Here is a 21,355-nt window from a genome sequence, read left to right as displayed (position 1 = left end):
CTCTCCACCCATTTTTGCATTCTGTTGCTTAGATGCCCCTGCATTTCTGTGACCTTTCTGCCTTCTGTGCCACTCATTCCCCCCGTTTATTGTGACCTTCTGCCCTTTCTTGTGACCTTTTGCCCTCTGTGCCACTCATTTCCCCCGTTTTCTGTGACCTTTTTGCCCTTCTTCTGACCTTTTTGCCTTCTGTGCCACTCGTTTCCCCCTGTATTCTTGTGACCTTTTTGCCCTTTCTGTGACCTTTCTGCCCTCTGTGCCACTTGTTTCCCCCTCAATTGTTGTGCCCTTTTGCCTTCTGTTTCTTTTGTCGCCCCTCACTGCCCCGCCGCTGCGTCCCCTGCGGCTACGCCCCCCAACTGCCCATTTGCTGCCCCCACCTCCCGCCTCCCAGCTGCTCCTCACTCCCACCTCCCTACACATGGCGGCCTCTGCGCGGTAAGTCCGTCTGCGCCCGCCCGCATCTGGACCGTGCCCAGCGCAAGAACCCCTGGCCCCCGCACCCGCCACGACGACTGCCGCCACTACGACGCCAGCACTCTGCACGCTCTCAAACCTGGACGGGCCCACAACTGCTTCAAGGTCGCCCCGAAACGCACACACAGTCCCTTCACCTGCCGGAACTGCAGCTACACCAGCCACAGAGCCGACGAACCACCCACCAAGAAAATCCTCTACCACCTCTGATGCATACTACTGAACACCCGCTCTGCACGTAAACACGCCGTCGAGCTCTGGGACCTGCTCAACACAACCTCCGCAGACGTCGCCTTCCTGACAGAGACCTGGTTGAACAACTCCTCCGCACCCGACAATGCCATAGCCATCCCAGACGACTACAAGATCACCCGCAGAGACCGCACCAACGGAGTCGGAGGAGGAATCGCCATCGTCCACAAGAACAGCATCAGGGTCTCGACTAGCACAGACGACGCGCTCAGCACCGCCGAACACATGCATTTCCAGAGCCACACAGACCCCAACTCCACCCTCAAAGGCACCCTCGTCTACCGACCCCCAGGACCCCGCCCCCAGTTCAGCGACTCCATCGCCGACTTCATGAGCACGCACGCCCTGAGCTCCACCGACTACATCCTCCTCAGAGACCTGAACTTTCACCTTGAGAACAACAACAACAACTCCACAACCCTGATCGATACCCTCGCCAACCTCGGACTGAGACAACTCGTCACAACGCCCACCCACTCCGCCGGCCACACACTCGACCCCGTCTTCTCCTCAAGCCCGCACGTCTCCGTCAGCCACACCACCGAACTCCTCTGGACCGACCAACGCTGCATCCCCCGCCGTTGCTGGAGCAAAATCACCGAAGACATGCAAACCTCGCTATGAGCCCACCCACCGAACCCTCCAACACCGACGTCGCTGGCCACAACCTCAGACGCTGGATTGAGGACTGTGCCAACACACTCCCCCCGCTGAAGAAGCCCCCCCAAAAGAGACACCAGCAAGAGGGCCAGCTGGTTCACCCCAGAACTCATAGATTCTAAGCAAGCCTGCCGGAAACTAGAGACGAAATGGCACAGTGAACAAACTCCGGACAGCCACGCAGCACACAAGGACGCCGTCCGCAACCACCACCACCACATCAGGGCTGCCAAGAAGACCTCTTTCAAAGACCACCTTGACAACAACGCACACGACAGCAAGGAGCTCTTCAACATCGTGAAGGAACTCTCGAACGTCAGCTCCAACACCAACAACATCCCGCCGTCACAAGCCCTGTGCGACTCCCTCGCTACCTTCTTCCACCGCAAGATAGCAGACATCCACGGCAGCTTCAACACCGAGACAGCCCCAACAGACAGCAACACAACAGACCCTCCGCACACCATCGACCATGTCCCCTTGCTAGCCTGGACCAGCGTGAGCGTCGATGACACCATCAAGACCATGAGCACAATCCACTCCGGCTCTCCGTCAGACCCATTCCCGCACCACATCTTCAACAAAGCAAGCAGCTCCATCACACACCACCTACGCAACGTCATCAATCTCTCCCTTGAGATTGCGACCTTCGCAGAGAGCTGGAAACTCGCCGAGATCAACGCCCTACTCAAAAAACCCAAGGCAGAACCAAGAGACCTCAAGAACTTCCGACCCATCTCTCTACTCCCCTTACCGGCCAAGGTCATCGAGAAAATCGTTAAAAGATAGCTAACCCCATACCTCGAAGAGAACAGAATACTGGACCCTTTCCAGTCAGGGTACCACAGCAACCACAGCACCGAGACCGCCCTCATGGCCGCCACCGATGACATCAGGACCCTGCTAGACAATGGGGAAACTGCAATGGGGAGACCTCTCCGCCGCCTTCGACACCGTCTGCCACCGCACACTACGCGCACGCCTCCACGCCTCAGGTATCTAAGACAAGGGTCTGGAATGGACCCCCTCCTTCCTCTCCGGCAGAACCCAGAGCGTCCGCCTCCCCCCATTCCATTCTGAAGCCTCCGGGATCATCTGCGGCGTACCCCAAGGATCCACCCTCAGCCCGACACTGTTCAACATTTACATGGCCCCGCTCGCACACGTCGCCCGACAGCACAACCTCACCATAATCTCCGATGACACTGAACTGATCCTCTCTTTCACCAAGGACCCCATCACTGCCAAAGCCAACCTCCATGAAGGAATGAAGGCCGTCGCCGACTAGATGAAGATCAGTCGTCTGAAGCTTAACTCGGACAAGACGGAGGTCCTCATCCTCGGCTCCAACCCGTCAGCCTGGGATGACTCCTTGTGGCCAATGGCACTGGGGGCAGCCCCGACCCCCACCGACCTCGCACATCCTCGACTCAACACTCTCAATGACCAAGCAAGTCAACGCCGTCTCCTCCTTCTGCTTCAACACCCTCCGCATGCTCCGCAAGATCTACAGATGGATCCTGACAGATACAAAAAAGACAGTCACCCAGGCCCTCGTCAGCAGCAGACTCGACTACAGAAACGCCCTCTACGCAGGAGCCCCGACCAAGCTCATCAATCGACTACAACTCATCCAAAACACCTCGGCACGACTCCTCGATGTACCACGACACGGCCACATCACCCCCCACTGGCTTCCCGTCAACAAGAGGATATCCTTCAAGCTCCTCATCCACACACCAAAGGCACTCCACAAGACCGGCCCTGCCTACCTCAACAGACGGTTCTCCTTCTACACCCCCAACTGCCAGCTACGCTCCGCCGACCACTCACTCGCCACCGTCCCGCACATCCGAAGAACAACCACCGGCGGGAGATCCTTCTTCCACCTCGCCGCCAAGACATGGAACACCCTCCCACTGAGCCTACGACAGACCCAAGACCTGCTGACCTTCAGGAGGATACTATAGACCTGGCTGTTCGATCAGTAGCGACCCCTACCTCCCCCCCCCCAGCGCCTTGAGACCCTCTCGGGTATGAGGGGTACTTAACAAATGCTTGATTGATTGACTGATTGATTTTTGTAGGTCTGATGACCCACTACAGCTCTTTACACATTCACTGCATTGGAATGGCTTTTCCCCAGTGTGTGTTCATTTATGTTTTTGTAGGCCAATAACCGAAAGAAGCTCTTCACACATTCACTGCAATGCTATGGTTTTTCTCCTGTGTGTGTTCGTTGATGTCTTCGAAGATTTGATAACATACTAAATCTTTTCACACATTCATTGCAATGGTATGGTTTTTCCCCAGTGTGTGTTCGAATATGTTTTCGTAGGTCTGATGACCCACTGAAGCTCTTCACACATTCACAGCACTGTAATGGCTTTTCCCCTGTGTGTGTTCGCTGATGAATCTTGAGATTTGAGGAATCACTAAAACTACTTCCACATTCACTGCAATGGTATGGTTTTTCTCCAGTATGTGTTCGCTGATGTCTTTGTAGGTGTGATAACCGACAGAAGCTCTTCACACATTCAGTGCAATGGTATGGTTTTTCCCCTGTGTGTGTTCGTTGATGTCTTCGAAGATTTGATAACATACTAAATCTTTTCACACATTCATTGCAATGGTATGGTTTTTCCCCAGTGTGTATTCGCTGATGTCTTTGGAGTTGTGATAACCGACTGAAGCTCTTCACACATTCACTGCAATGGTATGGTTTTTCGCCAGTGTGTATTCGCTGATGTCTTTGGAGATTTGCTAACAGGCTAAAGCTCCTCACACATTCATTGCAATGGTATTGTTTTTCTTCCCCAGTGTGTGTTTCTTCCCCAGTGTGTGTTCGCTGATGAACTTGGAGTTGTGATAAATGACTGAAGCTCTTCACACATTCAGTGCAATGGTACGGTTTTTCCCCAGTGTGTGTTTGCTGATGTCTTCGGAGGTGTGATAACTGACTGTAGCTCTTCACACATTCATTACAATGGTATGGTTTTTCTCCTGTGTGTGTTCGCTGATGAACTTGGAGTTGTGATAGCTGACTGAAGCTCTTCACACATTCAGTGCAATGGTATGGTTTTTCCCCAGTGTGTGTTCGCTGATGAACTTGGAATTGTGATATATGACTGAAGCTCTTCACACATTCAGTGCAATGGTATGGTTTTTCCCCAGTGTGTGTTCGCTGATGAACTTGGAGTTGTGATAAATGACTGAAGCTCTTCACACATTCAGTGCAATGGTATGGTTTTTCCGCAGTGTGTGTTCTCTGTTGAACTTGGAGTTGTGATAAATGACTGAAGCCCTTCACACATTCAGTGCAATGGTACAGTTTTTCTACGGTGTGTGTTTGCTGATGTCTTTGAAGAATTGATAACTGACTGAATGACTTCCCACATTCAGTGCAATGGTATGGTTTTTCCCCTGTGTGTTTTCGCTGATGAACTTGGAGTTGAGATAACTGACTGAAGCTCTTCACACACTCAGTGCAACGGTACGGTTTTTCCCCCATGTGTGTTCGCTGATGATCTTTTAGGAGTGCTAACTGACTAAAGTTCTTCACACATTCATTGCAATTGCACGTTGCTTTTCCTGCGTGTGTTTGCTGATGGCTCTTTAGTAGTGATCACAAACTAAAGCTCTTGCTGCTTGTGTATGATTTTTCTTTCTTGGTTAGTGTCTCTGGGTCGGGTTTATATTTGTCTGCATCCCATGACTGCGTTTCCTGAGGAGCTAACATGGTTGATAAAGCACTTGTGTTATTCTCATATTCCCAGTATGTCTGTGGTATTTTGGATGGTTGATTTCAGATTTCACAATGAAATACAAGACTCACCAACTACATATATTATAATTGTGGCAAGTAAAGCTTCTTTGTAGGTGGTTATGTTTTTAGATTGCGGAATGGTTTTGCATGTTTATGAGTGAAGATCAGTCTTCCTTCTGGTCGAAGCAAATTGGGACAGTCTGTTGTAGATCAGAGACCCTCTCTTTCCTTTACCATTCAGTTGTCTGGCTCCACTCCCTTGTGCTTTTCTCTTGTTCCTGTGGTTTGGCCAGAAAAAGTTTACAATACACCTAGTGTGCTGAATGGTGGTCTGCCATCATTACAGGAAGCAGAGAAACGCTGTATCTACCTCATACCGAACACATGATCAAAGCTGGTGGTAGAGGCCTGTTTATACAGGAAGTGGTTTGTCAGTGTTGTTGCCTTAATTTTCTAGAGGTCATTTCTTATCCTGTTGTGTGGAGGTGCACAGCTCAGACTCTTACATCCACCAAATTGCTCTGAACTGCCTCTTCCAGGATCTATCAGTTTATGTTCATGTTCCTCAGTCTTTATGCAGATCTTTTCCTAAATATTGGAGCTCTTTTTTTCTAAGCACCATTTTTCAGATTTTCACGATTACTGTCATTATTCACGATCATTTGTGCATTCAAGGCTGGTTTCCTATTGGATGTAAAGAGATTTAAAATCACTAAATGGAAATGTAAGAGCATGTGAATACACAATACTTAACTAGTTGTAAAAGACATCTGGTCATTACCATTTACGAAAGTTTCCAAGAGATATTTCACCATACACAGATATTTAAGTAAATGTTCTATAGAACATGTCACATTTTACTTAATTCAGAAAAGGAGGTGATTTTTTGGTGTTCACACAGAAACTCAGTACAGAAAGAGCACACATGGAGTGCCCACTTGCTAGAGGTACAGCTTTACGAAGACGCACATGGCTAAGATTTCATTTAACCCCTCCCGTGCTCATGACGAGCTGAGCTTGTCATGACCCGCGCGGCACTCACACGCGGGGTTAATTCCCCTGCTGTGCTGAGCGTTCCACAGAAACGGGTGTGGCCATGACGAGCTTATCTCGTCATGAGCACAGCACCACCGTGCAGCGTGACAAGCCAAGCTCGTCACAAGCACCGTGGTGCTCGTGCACCCTACCTCCCCCAGCGCCGTGGGGGAATTAACCCCGCGGCAAAGGGGTTAAACAAGAAGGGATTGTGTAAGAAGAGATGGATCAGGATGTGTTGCTGTCACTTCAGTTTTAGGAATTGTATAACAGCAGTAACACTTTCAAGGCTACATGACAAAGAAAACTCTTCATGAAGTATATAATAAATATAACGCTTCAGGAAGTTATAATAAAGGTAACGCTCTAGGAAGTATATAATAAAGGTAATGCTCCAGGAAGTACATAATAAATGTAACACTCCAGGAAGTATATAATAAAGGTAACGCTCTAGGAAGTATATAATAAAGGTAACGCTCCAGGAAGTATATATTAAAGGTAACGATCCAGGAAGTATATAATAAAGGTAACACTCCAAGAAGTATATATTAAAGGTAATGCTCCAGGAAGTATATAATAAATGTAACACTCCAAGAAGTATATAATAAAGGAGTATATAATTAAGGTAACGCTCCAGCAAGTATATAATAAAGGAGTATATAATAAAGGTAATGCTCCAGGAAGTATATAATAAAGGTAACGCTCTAGGAAGTATATAATATTAGTAACGGTCCAGGAAGTATATAATAAAGGTAACGCTTCAGGAAGTATATAACAAATGTAGCTCCATTCACACTCATCTTGACAGTACTTTCCAGTTTACACTGGAGAAGCTTAAGTTCCAACGCCTGTCTTTACTTTTCTGTTTGTTAAGTTATCTTTGCCCCATTCCTAGGGATGGTTCAAGCATTTGTTGGAAGATTGCAGCATTTATTATAGAGATTCCATCACAACCAGTAATATACCTGCGATATCTCTGCTGCCAATACATGTCTGCTTTTTGTCTTTTTCTACCTTACCATGGTATCTGACTTAATGTCTTTCGTTTGGTGCTAGTTCGGGATGGAGCATTGGCAGAGTGGAACAAGATGTCCATTGCTTTCAGGTGAGTGTAGCATTTTACAACATTGGGAATTTCTTAAAATCAGCTTTACCTTACTCCCTGTTCATCATCTTCCATACTCCCTTATGTCTGAGTACTTGCTCAACAGGGTTCATTGACAGCTAAAGCAGCGGAGTGACTCGATGAACACAACAGACATCAGGTAATGATCTGATAGATAAATGCCATGGTTGGCAGTAGAAGGATCAAAAGAGTCTTTAGAGAAGCTTGCCCAGGACATAAAAACGGAGGAAGTGCACAGGTAGATACATATGAGGCACAAACAGAGGAGGCGAACATGTAGGTACATGCTCCATTTTGGGTCTGTTTCAGGCCTTTACTGGGCTGGGAATTGGTGTGCACTATATCTTAATACTGCGGCTGATAAAGGCACTTGTTGCAAGGGTGTTACCACTTTGACCCTTTACAAGAGGGGAGCAGAGCCTTAGAAAGCACAACACCTGAAGGCTGCCTGGCCTGAGGGGAAGGTGAGAGTCCAGGTGTCAGACAATATCATCAAGGGACATAAAAGGATCCTAAGAAACACAGCGGCAGAGAGGCAAGATCGTCAGTCCAGATGGAGAAGAGCTGTGTCCTCCACTGTTTCCGGAAAAGATTTCTAAGGTTAGGAGGCATAGAATTCCATTGGGTCGGAGCTAAGACATGGAAGGAGAAACCTCCCATTCTGGTTCTGCTGTGACGAGGGATGTGGGACAGGTATAGATTGGTGGAGCGTAGTGTTCTGGAGGGCATGTAAAATTGCATCCAGGCAGCTAGGCTGGGTACTCCTTGGATCTCTGTTTTTTTAGTTCAGTTTAAACAGTTGTCCCGCATCCATTTGGCCATATTCCAAAATATTTCACTTTCTCCGCCTAATGTGAATAATAAAAAGGGTAGGACTGAGCTCCGAACCCCGAGGGATGCCAGGAGCCGGTCCTCTTTGTGATGAGACGAAAGGGGGGGTATAACTTTAAAAGACCACTCCTTTAAAAAGAAGGTAAACCAGGCAAGACCTATGCCCTGTACCCCCAGGTCAGTGAGGCGAGTTAATATAATTGCATGTGAGACAGTGTTGAAGGTCACACTTAAATTTAGGAGTATCAAAGCCTAGGATTTGCCGGCATCTGCAGTACTGCAAAGGGATTCTGTAACGGTTAAAACAGCAATTTCAGTGTTGTATGTTCTAAATCCATTTTGGGAACAATCTAATATTTTATATTGTTCTAATATTTTGCTTAGGAGATTGTTTACATGTTTCTCCTCATCCTTGGACAGAAACGACGGAAGAGAAATGGGTTAAAAGTTTTCTGGGTGAGTGGCATTTAGCGAAGGCTTTTTTAGAAGACGGATAACCTTGGCGTGTTACCATGATATTGATACTTCTTCAGTGCTCAACAAGTTTGGCTAATTCTAGAAATATGGGTGTGACGCTCTCTTGAAAATTTTAAATATATTCAGGTTTAATTGGGTCATCCGGAGATCCAGATTTCACTTGACGCATTAAGGTAGAAATAGAATCTGCGTCAAGTAGAGCCAATTGGTCCAAGGGAGCCCATTGCGAGTGGTAGGTCACTGTATCAGGAGAGACAGGTTTGACTGTTTTCTCACCCCTGTTAAAGTAAAGATAACGATCATTGACCAAGCTTGCTGCAGTGGCTGTTAGAAGCTTCTGCTAATCCAGGAGTGGAGGTGGGTTTAATCAGGTTGTTCACAATAGAGAACATTTCCATGCTTTGGTTGAAGTCTCCGCCCGTTCTCTATTGGAGTCTAATAGAGGCACACTCCTTTCGATAAACCTTGAAAAGGCAGATGGGTCTACTGCTTTCTCATTGTGGGGTTACCGGTAATGTTGTTTTCAACGCTAGGTGTATCAATGGTCATAGGCACCATATAATGGTTTGATCAGGTCACTGGAACAGCGGGAGCAGTTTGAAGGGTGGCCACGTTGAAAAGAAAAGGGTCCAGCAGATGGCCGGCCTCATAGCTGAATGTTTTACTAACTGAGCTAATTGGAAAGTGGCCAGGTCATTAGTAAAGTCCTGGATTTCTTTATTGTTGATTAAATCAAGATGAAGATTCAAGTCTCCAATTATGCTTAAGTTGGACAATTGAAGTGAGTGCAAGGTAGAGCACTCTATTAGAGATTCCCTGGGGATGTATCAGAGCAGGGCCGGGGCACTGACTACAGCTCAGAGGCTCCACCGCACGCTGCGTCACACTTCCCGTGTGCGGAGGCGCTTAAAGGCAGCAGTGAGGTCCCGCTGTGGGGGACGCATTGGAGCAGAGCCATGGCAGTGACTACAGCCCCAAGGCTCCACCACACAATGCATCACTCTTACCGCAAACCTGAGCCGCTTAAAGGCAGCAGTTAGGTCCTCATCGGAGCAGAGCCAGGGCATGAACTACAGCCCCAGGCTCCACTGCACAAAGCATCACTCTTCCGGCACCCGGAGATGCATATAGGCAGCAGCGTGGTACCTCTGCATGGGCCTCGCCCGGGCCAAGGGCGGACCCATCCATGCCCGGAGGAGCCCGGAGGAGGCTGGGCTGGGCCCCCCCTCTAACTTCTACACTCCCCCGTTACAGGCCCACCTTGGGCAAGAAAAAGCTGAGAGCAACAGAGGCGGTAACTGTTACCTTTTTAGATACCTTTCTGGCCAAGGCAACATCGACATTAAATAAATCGTACTTACAGAAAAGAGAATTTCGTTGGGGTCAGGGACAGGGCAGTCATCTAATCTAGTTGTTTCTCCAACTAAGGGCGGTGTAAAGAAATTATATGGGGTTTCTCTTCCAGAATTGCCGGCAGTCTCTGTACCAACCCCCGAACATTCCCAGCATGCCTCTACATTTAGTGGGAAAACAACTGACGCTACCTGCGTAAATGGTAAATGAAAAAGAGGTTATGCGATACTGCCCTCCAGGTGACCTGCCAAGAAGATCAGATAGGCCGCTATGCCAGCGAGTTCCACATGTATGAATGGCCAACAACATTCAGAGACTACATTTCCCTCATATTGGTGTGATCTTCTTGATAACTTTAAACAACTTTTTCAACCAATCTATGCCCGTTTAGATTCTACAGATCGCACTTAAAGGTCATCCCCTCTGTGTCTGTAAAACTCTTAAAAAACTATAATTGTGAAAGTCATAATTTGCATTTTAATTGTGAAAACATGATCCTTGGTCGTGAGTTAGCTAAATCACTCTCTACTTCTATTGGTCATCCTTGTGTTGAAAATCAGTTGGCCCCCAGCAGGGATCCTATAGGTCCAGACCATGCAGATTTGGTCCCTAGGTGTTGCCCACCGCAGGTGACCATATACGATTCTATGTGTAAGGGGCAATAACACGACTTATCAAGACCACAGGTTATGGTAAATCTCCCGTCTACTCAGGCCCATAGCAAACCAAATCAGCAATACATGAACTTCCCTCCTGCAGCTTGTCACTATGTTTAAATTGTAGTCAACGTGCCTTTATTACGTCCCAATCTTAGAAAATCTTCACTTCAGCTGATGGCCAAGGCAAGACACTGGATGACTCAAAACTCTAATCACGGTCATCTCATCCAAAATCAATTGATAATGGCCAGAATAACGCAGTGAATTGGGTCTGATGTAAAAACAACAAAAATGACTGGTTATTTTAACCTTTGATAATGAATGGCTTGTGAGAGACCCATTAGGGACTTTACCGGTTTCCCCTTCACTCCATTCTTAGATTTATGCAGTCTCATTGGGCTTTTTTTTATAGGTCCGCACAGGTACGTAGTTCCACCGTACTCACTCAGGTCCTTTCTTTGGTGAGAACTGGTCATAAGCCTACCCAGGTGGCTTTTGATGCCCTTGCTCTATCAAATAGGTACTCATTGTTGGAAGATATGGAGGCATGTGATTGACTGATCTTTCCCCTTAATTATTTGCCTCCTCAGTCTGTTCTTTATGTTCTTTATAACGATTTTTGAACGGTTTCTGTTTTGGTACCCGTGGAGAGGGTTCAGTTGGTCATTTTAGATCACTAAGCAGTATTACATCCTTACCAATTGACCCTCCATCATCCTTCTCACCAGTACCAACACCAATTTGGTTGCAGGAGTCCCTAAGTGATATAAAGTTTCTCTCTAGGAAAATAGCGGGCTATGAAAACAAAAAAGGATAATCAAAATTGGTATAAAGTGTTTACGAATTCTGATATTATCTGCTTTCAGGAAAATTGGACAGAGCAGTCCGTCTATAAACGGCTACAGCTCCTTTGTTACGCCAGCAGTTCCATCAGCAGCAGGTAGATCTAAGGGGGGCTTACTCAGAATTACAGCAAACGCGATCACCCTAGGTAAGGTGACCTTTATCAATAACTCGCCCCATTTTCATGTTATCGTGGCTGAAGGTTCTGGGAAAATTGATTTGTTACGCATTCAATTTTATAATAATAATTTTAAGAATTCTACACAGGTGACAGATGAGTTGGCAGGAATATTGGAAACTCTGTTAACATACCAATCATGTTAAAAAAAAATTATTTGAGCTCTGGATTTTCATGTGTACTGTAACCCGAATTCGGAAAAATGTATGTGTGGGGTAACTGACACTAATGATTCATTGCTAGGCATTTTATGCATCATAACTACGGAAACATTTCAAAATGTTTTTCATTATCTTGGGACCTAGTTATAATAAACCTGTATCACCCCATGACTGGTCAACCCCTCCCCACCTTTCAAATTACAGGAGTTACCTCGACATCTGATTGTACAATTATTCAGACTAATTTTAAGAGATGTATTAAGTCCTCCATAGCCGAGTTGACAGAGTTCAGTGATCATGCTTTCCTTCTCTTTTTTGTTTTGTTTGGCCTCTTTCTGCTAAGTCAAGCACTATATTTGTCCCAAAACCGATTCGGAGTAGGAAAATGGATGTACTCAATTGAGAGAAAATTAACCCTATTTCCTTCCTCCCAAAGGTTGCAAAGGAGGTGGTACCTGACAGTGAATCCTGCTTAGACACCAACACTGATAGTCATCAAGTAGTAATAGCATTTAGTAAAATTTAAACATCTAGAAATTCGAATCTTTTACATCCAACTACAAGAAACACTCCATTGACGATAAGGGGATTGAGACAAATTTCTCAAAGGCCTCCAAAGAACTTCACACTGCTCTTAAAACAAGTCCCAGAAACAAAGATTTGATAAGGAAGCTATGAGCGGACTATGAGATAGGTAGGGCAGAGAGAAAAAAGGATTTACGGGATGAAGCATGGGTACATTTGTGTGAGGCTTCGAGGAGTAAAGATAGCAAGGCATTTTGGAGGGTGGTAAATGCCCCTTTTCGGCAAGATCAGGGCGGCCCCTCTCTTAATATTCATATAGATCAATCGACCTGGGGGTCTCACTTCCAGAGCATTTTTAATGTAGAGATGGATAGCGCTACAACAAACCTTAAGACTTGATGACTGCCCATCTGGGGATGGAATTCTCATTAGAGGAAATTGAGCTTGCACTCTCTCAATCGCCTGCCCTAAAGGCAGCCGGGTCAGATGGGGGTTCCTCTGGATATTTTCTTTGTACATAAAAATGTATGGGCTCCACCCTTGACCCACGTTTTTAATAGTTTCCAAAGTGCGACCCCTGGTATCTTGGAAACAATCCGTGATTATCCCCATATATAAGAAGAGGGGTTCCCTTGAATCCCGCAAATTACCGCCCAATCGCCCTGCTGGATATCGCTGCCAAACTAATGGGGAGATTGCTCCTAAATAGACTGGAGGAGTGGGCATTTGTTAATAATGTATTAACTGGGGGGGCGTGGCTAACCACCAGCCAAGATGGCTGCACTCTGAGAGAGCTCTGTGACTGACGAGCCCTCCTCTCGAAATCCGTTAATTAATCCGTCCCTTTAGCAGTTGCTAAATTGTGGGATCGGAAGCATCTCACCTTCCGGTGCACTTTGCTCTTACCCGCATCTCTCTCCGAGGTTCCCCGGAGACACTACGTCGTGCTGTAAACTGCGGCCTATTCTGGCGCCAAGAGCCGGGGACTCAGGTGCGGGACGGGTCCAAAGGGCCTCACGCACGGCGACACCCATCATCTCCTGCTTGTCGGAAGCCTCCGGAGACGGACGGAAACAATCACGCACTATCCACAGGTATTATCGAAGTCTCAGACGGAGCCTATCTTCCATGCAAGCTCAGAGGATAACAAGGCAGGCGAGTGTAATTACCGGCGAACCCGGGGGGCGGAGACGACTACAGAGACGGGAAGACGTAGCCCGCTCCTGATACAGATCGCGAAGGGCTGATCTGATCTCGAGCAGCAAGCCCACGCCAGCAGCTCCTTCTCCGGCTCCCCTCTAGGCGCAACGGCCCGAGCCTGATCCTGCGACCTCCGATCCTGCCCTTGCTCACCTGGGCGCCCACACAGCTCCATCTCACAGGCCTACAGCCGGTGCACCCGGGGGGTGGAAAAGAACACAAAGGAGGGGGGCCATAGCATGCTCCCGACGCGGATTGCAGGAGACTGCCCTGACACTGTGCAACCAGCCCACACTGCCAGCTCACTCTCGGGCTCCACACTAGCCGCGACGCGGCTCGGCACCGACCCTGAGGCCTCCGGTCCCGCACTTGCTCCCCGGGTGTATTCGCAGCCATCACCTCACAGGCCTGGTTGGGAGGCAGAGGCCACAGCCTGGCGCAGAGCGCGACAGCATCGCGCAACACCTCCACCCACAGTGCAGCTCAGCGCTCGAGAGGCCTATTCAAGGGGACACTGCACCAGTCAATCCAGACACTCTCTTCTGCCCCACCAACGACGACTGCTGTGATGAGTGGCAGGGGGACAAGGGGCCAACAGGCCTCGAAACTGGAGAAGTACGCTTATAACAAGGACCCGCCAGACAATGCGAAGGGGGACCCAACTCGGACACCACCCCAATCCATGGGAGACGCGGCTAATACAGAAAAGATCACCCTCCACGACGTCATGGCGACCCTAAAGACAATGCAATCCTCAATGGGCACGATCTCAACAGAAGTCTCCCTGATTAGAGCTGACTTCGCAAAAATGTCAGACCGCGTTGTGGAGGTCGAGAAGACAACTACCGACCTCGTAGGGGGCCACATCGGATCTACAGTGTAGAGTCAAAAGGTTGGAAGACGACAATCTCATGCTGAGGGCAAAGCTGGACGACCAGGAAGGCCGCTCGAGGCGTAATAATGTGCGCCTGATTGGTGTGCCAGAATCTGAACGCGGCCCGGCCCTGGACCTCTACGTTGAGGACCTCATAAATAAGCAGCTCCAACCCAAAGGACTGTCGAACTATTTCTCGGTGGAACGTGCCCATCGAGTACCTGGAGGAAAGCCAAAGACCGGGGCGCCGCCACGGCCCACCTTGGCCCGAATTTTTAACTTCAGGGAGCGGGACGCCATTTTACTAGCAGCGCGCACTCGACCGCCGATCAAAATTGATAACTCAGAAATCCACTTCTATCCTGATTACACAGCGGCAGTGGCTCAACAACGCCGGGGCTTCACGGAGGTCAAGAAGGAACTACGTGCTCGGGAGCTAAAGTACTCGATGATTTTCCCAGCGAAATTACGTGTGGAATCCGAAGGAAAGACTTGGTTCTTTGACACACCTCAAGCGACCAAGGAATGGCTAGAGGGATGGTGACCGGCGAGAGGTCCGCGGAACCGCAATATGCAACGGAACCACGGAGATAGAAGCCCTCGGCTAACCGACGACACAGACTGAACACGGATCATCGCAATACAAACTCCGACACTGTAAACCGACCTTTTAAACTTTAATTTTCGAATAAGACGTCCGCCCACTCTTTTTCAACAGGAAGAAAGTTGCCGGACATGCAGGGAGAGGGTGAGGCGGCGGGCCGCCACTTGCGGCTGGCCAACTATGGTGAGATTCTGATCGTACACGACGAGACCCACGCAGGTAGGACTAATAGTTAAGACTGGCACTGCACGAGTACTCTCTGAGCGGAGGGAACGGCAGCGGACACAGAAGTCTCACCCCCACGAACAATCTTCATGTGTTGGGACTGTAAGCACTCTGCTCAGTTGGGGAGGTGGAAGGTTTATTGTCCGCCGGGCAGGGAGGCAGTGTGGGGAGTAGGGGGTTTCTACGTTTTGACTTTGTTTAGTTTATGTTTTAGTTGTACGTTTTTCACATGGTTGGCTCTTTACATGCACACGCAGCATACGCACCAATTCTTCTTCAAGCACTCAGACACAATGGCCTGGCCGCAGCGACCCTGTATGGGCAATCGGGCACGGTCTACGCAACATGACACCCACCTTCACGGCACACTGTTGGAAGTACAGGGGCTCAACCTGAGCTCTTGCACACCCCGGACCTCGGTCCGCGTCTGGAGATATGACGAACATTGCATGATGTGTGAACTAGAAAATGTATAACAGAACGACCTAATTGTATGTATCCTAGAATTGAAACCTGAATGAAAAGTATGATGTGTAACATGTTGAAAAGCCAATAAACAAAAAGTTAAAAAAATAAAAATAATAATAATGTTTTAGCTGAGACACAATACGGGTTTAGAAAGAGGAGGGGTACGATCGACCACGGACAAAATTCACCCTTACTGCAGCAAAATATGTTTGTGGAAAAAAGGGCCGTTTTATCTGGCTTTTGTGGACTTGTCCACGGCCTTTGACTACGTAAACCACTCAAAATTGTGGGTTGTTTTGGAGTCGATGGGCGTGGACAACTCCATAATTCTTTTTATTAGGGAGACATATGGAGAGGCTGTGGCAGTAGTCAGATTTGGTAAACAGGAGGAATGTTCGGAATTATTTAAAATTGAAAAGGGGGTGCGACAGGGGTGTGTCCTTGCCCTTTTTCTTTTTTTCCTTGTACACCAATAACTGTGATGAAGTGTAGACCGCGCAGTGCAGAGATGTTCCATCAGCAGGTGGCTTATCGCGGCCTGCTCTCTTCTATGCAGATGATGTGATTTTGATGGCCAGGACACCGCTGGCCCTACAGCGCTTGATTGGATCTTGTTCAATATTCAAGGCTGAACTGGGTCTGCTTGTTAACAAATGATAAACCTTTGTTATGATAGCGGGACTGAGAAGGAAAAAGTATTCCTCTGGAATGAGTAGAGTCCTTTAAAAGGTCGAGCCTGAGCCAGCGTGCAGTTGCTGCTGTGCAGAGATCTGTGGTAGTTCTGTAAGGTTCGGGGAGAAGCTTCGCTCAATCCCCCGCCCTTATTTTTGATTGGCTTGTTTTTTTTGTCCTTCGTAAATGCTGGCTCCTGATTCATTATGAGGCTTATTAGTCCCTCCTTAGTATGGGCATGTAGCCATTTGTATCCTCCTATGGCTACTAGCACCTTTACTTGATTGTTTTCTTTTTAAAGACCTTGATTGATGTGGAAAGTTGTTGGTCACAGCATGATGCCTACATCCCTTGGCGGGCCTACAGTGCGATATATTATTCTATAAAGCATTATAGGCCGGGAGGGTCTACACAGCAAGCTGCCTACAACCACTTTGGGCCAGCCGCATTAGGTGGGACGCGTTCAATTAGGAGCATTAAAAGGTCATAAACATTTTCTTTTTAACATAAAGAAAAACAACATTGCTACTTTATGCACGTTTGAGAGGAGAAGGTGCCCATTTATGCTGATTCATGCTGAACATACAATCAAGTATGTGATGTTATCCTGAGTACTGGCGACAAATTGGCTGCTATACTCTGATCTAAGCGAGCTCCCACATGTATTCACATCTCTACCGGTCGTCACCGGTACAAGGCTCAGTAGCCGTGTCTTTGGTGGTGGTGTCCTCCAGGAGGTAGGTCTGAAGGGAGCCCATATATCGCGTGGGCAGGAGGACGCTGGTAGTAGTTTGGAGTAGACGTGTAATTGCTCTTGACAATAGATAGGATTGTGTAGCTAATGTTTGAACTTTGGGGTTCTCCCCCTTCCCCACCTGCAGGCAACCCGTCGTTTGGCCAGGAGGAGCGACAGGGAAGGATAGCGCTGCATCTTACCGGCGAGTGGCTCAGTGTACCCTAGTAGTGTGGTTAGGGGGTCAGCAGGAATATGTAGACCAGTCATTTGGTCCAGTGCCAGCAAGACCTCCGTCCAATAACTTTGTATGGGCGGGCAATCCCAGGCAAGGTGTCTCAAGTCCGCCCCGCGCAACCGCAATGATCACATTGATAGTTATATTGAAGGTGCAGACGGTTTAAGCGTGCCGCTGTGTAATAAAGGCAGTGAATTTATTTGTAGTGAATGATGCGCAATCTGCTTCTGGCAGAGATAGTTCCAGTTTGGTGGCAGCAGAAGGACCATTGTTCTTCAGTGAGGGGTGACCCCAATTCCTCCTCCCAGAGACCCTTGGCTGGGAGAAGGCCGTAGTCACGGTCGCTTTGGATGGTGTAGTATAGGAGTGACACCACATGTGTAGGGGTAGTTTGTTGCAAAGGGTGTTGAGGGGTGAAATAGACCCTCCTGTGGTGGTCACAGGCCACCGAAACACTGTCTGTCTAAAAGTAATGAATACAGATGCGAAACAAAGGTCTTACGTTGAAGTAGCACTTTCATTCATCAAACCCTTAAATGAGTAAATTAACCATGCAAGAATTTACAATTTCAAAGTACATTTAAATGTAAAGAAAGGGTGAAATGTCATTGTCCTGAGACACTGCACCAAGGCAGCTTAATTTGAGGGCGTGCTTCTGCGAAACTATCACAAAATAGACGTCTAAACGGTAGAGAAAAATAGCTTTCTGATTTATATGAAAGAAGAACCTTTTTTAAGATTCAATAATGCTAAGAATGCACATGTTAAGTTATGTTGTTATGTTATGTTATGTTACATGGTTTGTATAGCGCTCAGCTGCCCCAGCCAAGGGGCGTCCCGGCGCTGTCACTGGCAAGGAGGGTACCTGTCACCACTGAGAGCACAGCAGAGCAACAGCTAAACATAAGGAGCTTACTTTATAGGAAAAAGGTGGGTCTTAATCGCCTTCCTAAACGTTAGCAAGTCCTCCAAACCACGGATCGGGGACGGCAGAGCGTTCCATAGTTTGGCGGCAAGATAGCAAAATGAGCGGCCGCCTAAACGGGAGCGCTTCACCCGAGGGACAGCAACCAAGTGCTGACCCTCCGAGCGCAGTGATCGCAAGGGAACATACGGGATCAATAGTGAAGAGAGCAGCGGAGGAGAAGCAAGCTTCAGAATCTTGAAAGAGAGGACGAGAGCTTTAAATTGTATCCGCTTTGCCACAGGAAGCCAATGGAGTTTGCTAATAGTCTCGGTCGTAGGATGGAAGCGAGGGAGACCTACCAGAATTCTTGCTGCCGCATTTTGTATGCGCTGCATTCTCCTGATCTCTGCCTGGTTGGCTCCTAGCAACAAGGAGCTGGCATAGTCCAAGCGAGAGAGAATAGTTGATTGCACTATTAGTTGGTGGGTAGGAGGGTCAAAGAATTTCAGAATGGGCCTGAGACCACATAAGAGCCCAAAGCAAGTAGCTGCTGTTTTTTTAGTGTGGGTGGAAAAACTGAGAGAGGAGTCTATCCAGACCCCAAGATTTTTTACTTATGTTTTGGGGTCCGGGATTCTTCCTAGTGTGTTTGGCCACCATTGTTCACCCCGGGAATTGGCGTTTATCCCCACTAACAGAACTTCTGTCTTACTCACACATAGCTGCAGGTAATTGGCAGGCATTCGATTAGCCACGGCCATCAGGCCGTACTTAAACCTGGAGGTGCTCAGAGTGGAATCATCAGTCAGAGCAACCACTAGCTGCGTGCCGTCTGCGTATGAGATCATGGACAGTTCCCATTTTTTGGCGACCGCAGCCAGTGGCTGAACGTAGAGATTGAACAAAGTAGGGCTGTTCAATAATGCTAGGAATGCACATGTTAAGTTAGGAGCAATTGCAATAATGTTTTAGAATAAGGGCAATGCAGAAGAAAGAGAAAGAGACAATTTTAAAGTACCAGAAACAATTAGAGTTTCAGCCAAAGATGCTTAGATAGAGGGCTGAAGGAGACCACACAGGCGTCAGTGACCCCAGGTGTCCCTGCAGCGGGGTCGTCCATCGAATGGAATGAGGAGCAGATCTTTATACTCTTTCAATGGTGAACCATTGACCACAAAATGACAACATTATCAGGTTACTTTGACCTAAAGGACAGGATTAATTTGGGAAATATTTAAGAAAATAGAAGTGCCACCCACTGCAAAGGGATTCAATAACTGTTAAAAGAGCAATTTCAGAGCTGTGTGATCTAAATCCATTTTGCGAACAATCTAATATTTGATTACGTTAAAAAAAGAATTTGTTAAGAGAATGTTTACATGTTTCTCCACAACCTTGGACAGAAACAACAGAACAGAAATGGGTCGATAGTTTTCTAGCTGAGTGGCATCTAGCGAAGACTTTTTTAGAAAAGTGATAACCTTGGCATGTTTCCATGATATTGATACTTCTTCAGTGCTCAGCAAGAGTTTGGCTAATTCTAGAAATATGGGTGTGACGCTCTACTGAAATGTAAAAATATAATCAGGTTTAAAGGGTCATCCAGAGATCCAGAATTCACTTCACGCATTAAGGTGGAAAAAGAATCTGCGTCAAGTAGAGCCAATTGGTCCAAGGTAGCCCATTGCGAGTTATGTTATGTTAACAATCTTTTATATAGCGCACGTACACCCAGAGGTTTCATGGCGCTGACTTGCAGATGCCCGGGTGGTTGGAGGATTATGCATGGGCCTGAGTGAAAGGAGGGGGTGACCAGAAGATGGAGATTGGCGGACCGGAGGTTGCGAGAAGGGACGTATCTGGGCAGAAGAGTGTTGATGAATTGGGGGCTCCGGGAGTGAAGAGACTTGAAAATGATACAGGCCGTTTTGAATGCAACTCGTTGGGAGATAGGGAGTCAATGAAGTTTTTTTAACAGGGGCCTGGCTGATTGCCAACGAGGCTGCTGGTGGATCAATCTGGCTGCTTGATTCTGAACCAGTTGGAGACGTTTGCTGAGAAAAATAGGGAGGCCCAAGTAGATGGATTTGGCATAGTCCAGGTGTGATAGTACTAAGGCTATCACCACCTGGATCAAGGCCAACTGGGTTAGCATCTGACTGATCTTCTTGATCCCGCGGAGCTGCAAAAAGCAGGAGGACACCACCGTGCATACTTGGGTTTTCAGTGACAGGTCCTTATCGATGACCACCCCCAGGTTCTTAGCCGAGGTGGAGGGAGTAGGGGGGGGCAAGTTCTGGAGGCCAATAATGTGGGCCCCAGGGTGATTGACTTTTGCCGTTAAGGACTAGTTCGGTCTTGCCGGGGTTCAACTTTAGGTGGTTAGAATCCATCCATTGACGGATGTGCAGCATGGTGCCCTGGAACTCCCGGATGGATTCAGGGGAGTTGTCTATTGTAAAGATGAGTTGAAGATCGTCTGCATAATTAAATGTGACGGCCTTGAACACTTTCAGGGACTGGATCAGAGGAACCAAGTACAGATTGAACAGAAGGGGGAACAGTGAGGAACCCTGAGGGACCCCACAGGAGGTGTGGAGTTTGGGGTCCGTGAAGGGAGCTAGACGGACCGCTTGAGTAAGGTCGCTGAGTAAGGACCTGATCCAGCTGTAGGCTGAGTTACAGATGCCGGCCTGTTTGACACAGTCCAATAAGATGGTATGATCGACCGTGTCAACCGCGGCCGAGAGGTCCAGTAGGACCAGGGCACGTGGGATTCCTTTATCTGCGTTGTCGCAGAGAGAGTCCATGACAGCAGTGATGACTGTCTCGGTGGAGTGGGCAGGGCGTAACCCTGCTTGATGGGGATCTAGGTAGTTGGATTGCTCGATGAAATTGGAAAGGTGGGTGGTTACATAAGCTTCAAGGACTTTGGCCAGGTAGGGGAGGAGGGAGATAGGCGTGTAAGTGAAAAAGGTTGAGGGATCTGCTCCCGGTTTTTTCAAGAGGGGTACGACAACTGCCTCTTTAAAGGCTTTAGGGACCATGCCCTGGGACAAGGAGGAATTGAGAAAGGTCAGGATGGGGGCAG

General features: G+C 47.8%; 1 protein-coding gene across 1 annotated transcript in view; it reads right to left on the bottom strand.

Moving 5' to 3' along the window:
• Positions 1-429: 429 nt before the first annotated feature.
• Positions 430-21,355, bottom strand: part of LOC144759288 (uncharacterized) — a 34,186-nt gene continuing 13,260 nt past the window's right edge. Inside the window, exon 2 of the mRNA XM_078646479.1 lies at positions 430-5,839. Within this exon, the coding sequence (XP_078502605.1) occupies positions 3,602-4,900 (1,299 nt within the window). The 5' untranslated portion in view covers positions 4,901-5,839 and the 3' untranslated portion in view covers positions 430-3,601. The remainder of the gene's footprint in view (positions 5,840-21,355) is intronic.

The sequence above is a fragment of the Lissotriton helveticus genome, chromosome 1_1 (genome assembly GCF_964261635.1).
Source record: "Lissotriton helveticus chromosome 1_1, aLisHel1.1, whole genome shotgun sequence".
NCBI classification, from domain to species: domain Eukaryota; kingdom Metazoa; phylum Chordata; class Amphibia; order Caudata; family Salamandridae; genus Lissotriton; species Lissotriton helveticus.
The sequence above is the reverse complement of the archived record's forward strand: the minus strand, read 5'-3'. Positions and strand labels throughout refer to the sequence as shown.